The sequence below is a fragment of the Setaria italica genome, chromosome I, assembly GCF_000263155.2.
Source record: "Setaria italica strain Yugu1 chromosome I, Setaria_italica_v2.0, whole genome shotgun sequence".
NCBI classification, from domain to species: domain Eukaryota; kingdom Viridiplantae; phylum Streptophyta; class Magnoliopsida; order Poales; family Poaceae; genus Setaria; species Setaria italica.
This window is the reverse complement of record NC_028450.1, coordinates 7026806-7034311: the sequence shown is the minus strand read 5'-3', so window position 1 is coordinate 7034311 and position 7506 is coordinate 7026806. Positions and strand designations below refer to the sequence as shown.

Here is a 7506-nt window from a genome sequence, read left to right as displayed (position 1 = left end):
CAAAGTACTCGAAGAGCACCAAGACTACTCGGCGAATATCTCAAGACTACTCGAAGACTGCTACATTCGACTATGAAGCGCTCGGGGGCTTGTCGGGGATACATCCCCAGTACCCGCAAGGAAGAAGAAGTCAGACTCCTACTAGGATTCCCCTGTAATCCGACTAGGACTAGTCCCGTGTACTCCTACTAGGACTCCTCCTTGTAATCCGACTAGTACTCTGCCCCCTAGAGTATATAAAGGAGGGCAGGGGTACCTAGCTCGGTAGGTCAGACCTCAAGGTCATACCTCAACACCCAAGCCCTCAACCTACGAGGACAACTCCAGTTCATCAAATACAAACCAACATACAGGACATAGGGTATTACGCGATCTAGCGGCCCGAACCTGTCTAAATCGTGTTTCTTGCGTCACCATTGATTCCTTGATTCTCGACGATACTTACCGCATAAAAGACCACCTAGGGTACCCCCTAGGCGGGTTGCCGGTCCAAAACACCGACACCGTCTGTTACCACCGCAGAGCTGGAGCTAGCCGGCCACCCACACCGCTGGTGGCCACGTCGGCCGCCGCCGCCGCCGGGGCCGGGGTCGGGGTGGCCGCCGCGCCTGCCGCCCCCACCGTCGACGTTGGGCCGAGGGGGCTGCGCTGGCCACCAATGCTCCTCCGCAGGGGCGTGTCGGAGAGGTGGGAGAGAATAGAGAGAGGAGAGGTGGGAGAGAAGAGAGAGAGGAGAGAAGAGAGAGAGAGGGAGGGAGGAGATAAGGTTGGCTGGGAGAGAGGAGAGGAGAGAGAGAGAGGGAGGAGATAAGGTTGGCTGGTTGAGAGGGAAGGGTGGGAGGAGAGTTCGGCCAATAGGAACGCTCGGTTTCAGAGTTGTGGATCGATGACGTGGCAAATGTGTTTCTTCTCTGAACTTATAACACATTTTTTACTACTATAAATGATCTCGAATGAAAAAGTTGTCAACTACAAAGTTTAAAATGTTATCAAGCTCTACAGTTTTGATATAAAGTTTGTATTCATGCGAGATCGTATGCAAAAGTTTGTATGAAAAAAATACAGCCTTCAAACTTAATCATTCCCACCCTTAGCTTTGTTTCTATTTACAGAGCCCAACGACAGTTGTGCCGTCATCGTCATCATACATCTTGATGCCGCTCCCATCTTATCAACCGCGGCAATGGGACTCCGAACGGCGGTACGCCACTCAGAGCTGTGCCCGACCCCATTTTCATCGGAACGCATGAGTTCCATGCGTGGATCCCATGTAATAAACAGATGGCATCAAACCACCAACAAATATCTTTTACTTATATACTTGTAAAGAGAGGACTACTAGGGATAACGCACCAACATATTGTGAAGCGAAACCAACATATTAGGAACAAGCGAATAATGAAGCAAGTAAGGACCCGTAGCAATGCACGGGCATTTCTGCTAGTTAAGATAAAAGGGCTTTACTACTGAAAAGAGGACTACTAGGGACAACGCATCAACATATCGTGAACCAAAGCCAACATATTAGGAACAAGTGAATAATAAAGTTAGTAAGGACCCGTAGCAACGCACGAGCATTTCTGCTAGTTAAGATAAAAAGGGCTTTACTACTACTATACTTGTAAAGAGAGGACTACTAGGGACAACGCAGCAACATATTGTGAAGCGAAGCTAACATATTAGAAACAAGCGAATAATAAAATAAGTAAGGATCCGTAATAACACATAGGCATTTCTGCTAGTTAAGATAAAAATGGCTTTAGCTAGCTTGGTCCGATGGACGGAGGATCAAAAGGAAGGAGGATGTGTACGCACGGCTTAGGTTGTGAGCAATGTGCCAATTAATAATGCAGGAGATGCTCGTGTCGATTTGGGCTGGGCGTAGACTGGTTGTGTTTGACTATGCATTGTTGGCAACAATTTGTTGCAAAGCATTTTTTTTCTGCAGAGAGCGAGTAGTGATGCAAAAACGACATGCTTAGCATTGTTCGGATCGACGCCAACAATCCCATTGATCTCAAACTAGGCGATGGAGCTGGCCTCTCTTGCCGCTTGCTGATCGAGCCGGACCTTTCCTTTCACTCCCTTGTTCGAGCTGATCTAGGCGTCTACTTGTCACACTCGTGTGGTCGGCCTTGATAGTCTTCTTCGCTCGCAATTGTCTCCTATGGTTGTTCTCTGACCTGCCTCGCTGTCCCAAGGCCCCAAGCGTGGTGGAAGCATTGTGCTTCCCTCGCCTCTGTAGGGAAAGAGCGAGCTTTAGCCGCACCACTCCTCGTCGATGGCAATCTCCGGCATGGTGTCACTGGCTTTTGTAGTATGCAAGCCTAAAGTTTTAGATTATCAACATGTCCATCTTTATCTAGTAAAATTTATAAATGCTGCAAACATTTAAGATCTATTGAAAAATATAATTTGCACCAATGTGTGTTTATGGATATTTTAAATATAACGCACGAGAGATGCTTCACTTTTGCAGTAGCTTCGTATTAAAATATTTGTCGCTGTTAACTTGTCCTCACGATGTTTGACCATTCGTCTTTTTAAAAAATTTATTGCAAATGCATGAAAAGATAAATCAAGCTTATAATACTTTTGATGATAAAGTAAGTCACAAACAAAACGAATGATACTTACATAATTTTTTTAATAATTTTTTAATAGGCCGAATGGTCACGAGAAATTTCGATACAGAGGTACAAATAGAAAAGCAATGTTCAAGGAGCACCGATGCGCTAAGTATTTGAAAACAAAATCATGTTCTGGAGTGTTAAATATTTGGAAACGGAGGTTACGAAGCCGTCTGCCTGTCACGTCAAAAAGGCCAAACACGAACCTTCTCTTCCCGTGCAAGATATTACAAAAACTCTTCTAAAACCATGAGCAACTGATCAGGTGATCTTTCGTGATCAGTTAATCACATTAGGCCGCAACTTTGCCCGCGCACTATCAGACGCGAGTACGCGACGTTATCCAATCCAACCACGGCCGTTCGTCCCCGCCCCTGCCCCTACCCGCCGTGGCCACCGACGACCCCGCAGGCACCGCGCGCGGGAGGCCCAGTGCCACACCGGGGACGAAAGCGACGCCGCACCATCCTCCTCCTCCCATCCCAGCAGACAGCAGCAGCACTTCGCACCGCACACGGGCTGTTGGGTCGGGTGGGGCCTTCCACTTCCCGGCCACCTCCGTCGCGCGCCGCACGTGGAAGGTGCCGCGTGCGCCGCACCGCAGCCAGGCCAGGGCCGCCCACGTGAACCGCCGGGGAAACGGACGAGCCGAAGCGATCAGCGGGGGTAGTTGTAGTTCAGTGCCCTGCCTGTGTGCCTACCGACGCCGACGAAGCCTGAAGCGCCTGGAACTCCGAGCCGTCCGTCTCTCTATCCGATCCGGCAGCAGCGACGGGCCAAGCCACAAGCCGGTGGATTTGTCCGTTCGCTTCGTCCCCGTCTCGTTTACCCGCGTAGCTCGTCGTGGTCCCTCCCAGCTGATCTCCCTCCTCTCATCGTACGGCGGCGCGCGCGGCCATTGCCCATTGCTTCGCAGTTACTGCTGGCTGGCGGTAAGGGGCAGTTAGTTTAATGCGGCGGGTGGGCAAGTGGCGTGCGCCATCGGCCTGACCGACCGCACCGTCGGTTGCTCGGCTCTGGCGCTCTGCTCTGCTCTCGCGTCGCGTCCACCGACCCCCACCCCACCCACATGGAATGGGAAAGGAAGGTGAGGTGAGGTGAGCGGCAGCCGCGGGACCTGCGGGAGACGCTGAAAGGCCAACGAGCCAGCCAACCCGTCAGGAGCTCGCGCCTCCCCTCCGCGTCCGGCTCCATGGATTCGATCTCGATCCGGGCGGCGAGGAGCTGAGGCCGGGGAGGGGGAGGAGGAGCTGCTTCTTGGACCGGGAGGGGCGGCAGTCGTAGCAGAGCACTGCGCGGGCGGTGGCAGGCATGAGCTGGAGACGCGGCGGGGGCGGGGGAGTGGATGGAGGCGTCTCCAGGAGGTGGGCCGTCCTGCTCTGCGTCGGGAGCTTCTGCCTCGGCCTGCTCTTCACCAACAGGTAAACCAACCATCCACCAGCTGCCGCCGCCGCTGCTCCAAGGCTCCAATTCATCTCTGGCCTTTGATTCGAGATTCCTTTCTAGCTCAGAATTGCTGGTTTGAGCTTGGCCTGGTTCGAGATCCGCGGCGTTTGATGCGCCTCTGCATCTGCATCTGGGCGCTGCCGCATCGGGGGGCTTATTCATGTGCCGCTGTGAATTCGTGCTCCCCGGATTTGGGCGCGGTGCTTTTCGATGCGTGTTTCTGGATTCCATGGGAGTTTTGCTAGCTTCGTGATGATGCAGCTAGACGATTGCTATTAAGCTGGTATTTTTATTGCTCCATGAACTGTGAAATTTAAGTGGGTTGCCACATCAGGACATTTTTTCTTTGCCAATTCAGTCCGATTATGGACCGTCCTGTGCAGAATCCAGATGCACTTGCAGTGTTGTACTCTCTGTTGCCTTCCGTTTGTAACGTAGGGACATTTGCAGTGTAACCACTATACGGACATGATTGAGCAATTCAACCATGTTAATTTCCTTTTGAATCTGATGCTACCCGATCTATCCTTGCTTACATTGTCATGATCATTTCTTCCAGAATGTGGACGCTACCTGAGGCGAGCGAGATTGCTAGACCAAATGCAAAAGTAGAGGAAGGCAACATGCCAGTTGCTGCAGAGTGTGGTTCTAAAAAGGTTGGCTGTTTCTCTCCAGCTAATATCTCCTCTAAGCACTCTAGAGTACTAGACCCCTAGTCTTGTTCACGCGTTTCTTTCATCACAACAGCCGACACAACAATTCAGTGTTATAAAATTCAGTGCTTTATGGTTAATATAATGCCACGCACATAATCATTGCTGATACTCAATTTTATTATTATTTGCTACCAGGTCCAAGAAAAACAAGATTACAGGGATATTTTACAAGTTCAAGATACTCATCATGACGTGCAGTACGTGTTGACCTTCTCTTTCTCGGTTTTAATGTTTGTTCCATGTTTGAAATTACAGAACTTTTAACTTAAATTTCTGACTGGATGTTCACAAATGTTTGGATGTAGGTCACTCGATAAGACAATAGCAAGCTTAGAGACAGAGCTATCAGCTGCAAGATCTCTGCAGGAGTCCTTGCTCAACGGTGCGCCTGTTGCAGAAGAGTTCAAAGTTTCTGAATCAATTGGGAGGAGAAAGTACCTTATGGTGATAGGGATCAATACCGCGTTTAGCAGTCGCAAGAGGAGAGATTCCATACGTTACACCTGGATGCCTCAAGGTCTTTAACATTAAAATATGCTGATCATTTCTTTGCTTTAGAATATTTCTTATGTTCTCCGAATAACTAATCTTATATTACTGAAACATAGGTGAAAAGAGGAAAAAGCTTGAAGAAGAAAAGGGGATCATAATCCGTTTTGTCATTGGCCACAGGTGGAAATACACTTTTGGTTGTCTGTAATTGACGTTTACAAGGAGTTATGTTTTCCTTTTTAATTTCTTCAACTGTGAAAGTAACTTGTCATAAGCTGTGCATGCATTGCAGTGCTATATCAGGTGGAATTGTTGATAGAGCAATTGAAGCAGAGGACAGAAAACATGGGGATTTCATGAGGATAGTAAGTCGGTTATCTTAATTGCGTGTTAATTTCACACAGGAGTGTTAGCGTGATGTTGTGTGCAGTTTTTCTGGGAGTGCTGGTTTGCCTCCAATTCACTATGGCTACAATTTTTATTCAGGATCATGTTGAAGGATATCTTGCATTATCGGGCAAAACAAAGACCTACTTTGCTACAGCTGTTTCACTATGGGATGCAGATTTCTATGTTAAGGTCGATGATGATGTACATGTGAACATAGGTAAATTTCCTTGTGAGGAATTTTATGCTTTTTGTCGATCTTAAGTTAGTCGCCAAGAGATCATATGTTCAATACTCCCATTTACTTCTGAACTATCATCAAACATTTCCTTTTTTGTACACTCTCGTTTAAAACTTTAAGTATTAACCATGGTGTGAATATGTTTCACAAATAACATATGGCATGTCTAACATTGAAGTTTTGCATTTGCAGCAACACTGGGAAATATTTTGTCCAAACTTGCATTGAAGCCAAGAGTATATATTGGATGCATGAAATCTGGACCTGTTCTATCTGAAAAGTAAGTACTTTGTGCGGATAAATCTCTCTATTGAGGATAGTAAGCTAGTGCTTTCGAAATTAATTCGATGTGTTTGTGCTTTCCTCCAGGGGTGTGAGATATTATGAGCCTGAGCATTGGAAATTTGGGGAATCAGGAAACAAGTATTTCCGACATGCTACCGGTCAATTATATGCTATTTCGAAAGATCTAGCAACCTACATATCTATAAATAAGTGAGAGAACATGTGATTTTTCTTTTCTCCAAGTACAGTCCAGTTTCGATCCTTTTCACTGACTTAGTTGCCACTAATCAAACTGCACCAGGCATATCCTGCACAAGTATATAAATGAGGATGTTTCACTGGGTTCTTGGTTCATCGGGTTAGATGTTGAGCATATCGATGACAAAAGACTTTGTTGTGGTACTCCACCTGGTAAGCTTCTGGTGCTTCGTGCCTTACCAACTTCATTTTGCTTGATCGTTAATCCATCACCATCAGGCTTGATCATTTAAATTGCCTTCTTAAAGTGTAATGTTTGGAAGTACCGCATAGACAAGAAGGGTGAGTCACATATCTTTTTTACTTGTATCCAACAACAGATTGCGAATGGAAAGCTCAGGCGGGGAACATTTGCGCCGCGTCATTCGACTGGAGATGCAGCGGCATCTGCAATTCCGAGGGGAGGATCTGGGAAGTGCACAATAAGTGCGCCGAGGGTGAGAAGGCGCTGTGGAACGCCACGTTCTAGCACAAACAAGACATCGACAGAAATCAAATACTAGATCCATCCATTTTGACTGCTGTTTGTAAATTGTCCCACCGTTTGTATGTAATTCGTTTGTAGGTAGTTTGTGATTTTGTGACGGGCTAACACCAACGAAAGCGGACCACAATTTTAGGTAGTGTCTGTCTGCCGGTGGCGGTGAAGAAGCCGAAGAAGGTTGAAGATGTGGTGCATTCTTTTGCGCGATAAAGGTTTAAGGTGGTCATTTTGTACCGATCTCCTGTACTGTATGTATGGCTGCCAATATGTGAGACCAAAAATAAAACAAAAACTTTTCTGCCTCCCTGGGGCTACATTTGAATAATTCTCGATTATTTGTCAAAATATGTTGAGATTCGAGTGGACCGATTCAGCTTTATTCTACAATTCCTAATCTGGTATCCACTTTGAACTAAAAAAGAGGAGTACAGAGAAGTAACCTGACTTTAGCAGCGGATTCAGTATGGAGCTACCGCTGAATCTTTGGCAAATTGTGAGTACCACTTGTCCAAGAAGTTTCTCGACACGCGCGCAGGCCACCGAGAAACGAGGCCCACCAGTCAGCGA

General features: G+C 47.3%; 1 protein-coding gene across 2 annotated transcripts; it reads left to right on the top strand.

Moving 5' to 3' along the window:
* The first annotated feature begins 3607 nt into the window (after positions 1-3607).
* LOC101763954 (probable beta-1,3-galactosyltransferase 2) lies at positions 3608-7284 on the top strand. 2 transcript variants are annotated; one of them, XM_004951809.4, is made up of 11 exons: positions 3608-4051; positions 4636-4732; positions 4928-4989; positions 5098-5309; positions 5401-5464; positions 5577-5649; positions 5771-5891; positions 6105-6192; positions 6282-6407; positions 6499-6608; positions 6776-7284. In XM_004951809.4, the coding sequence occupies exons 1-11, from the start codon at positions 3942-3944 to the stop codon at positions 6922-6924; spliced, it is 1212 nt and encodes a 403-aa protein (XP_004951866.1). In that variant the 5' UTR covers positions 3608-3941; the 3' UTR covers positions 6925-7284. The 2 variants fall into 2 exon arrangements, with proteins under 2 accessions (XP_004951866.1, XP_022685143.1); XM_022829408.1 differs by lacking the exon at positions 3608-4051 and adding an exon at positions 4195-4359.
* Positions 7285-7506: the final 222 nt, after the last annotated feature.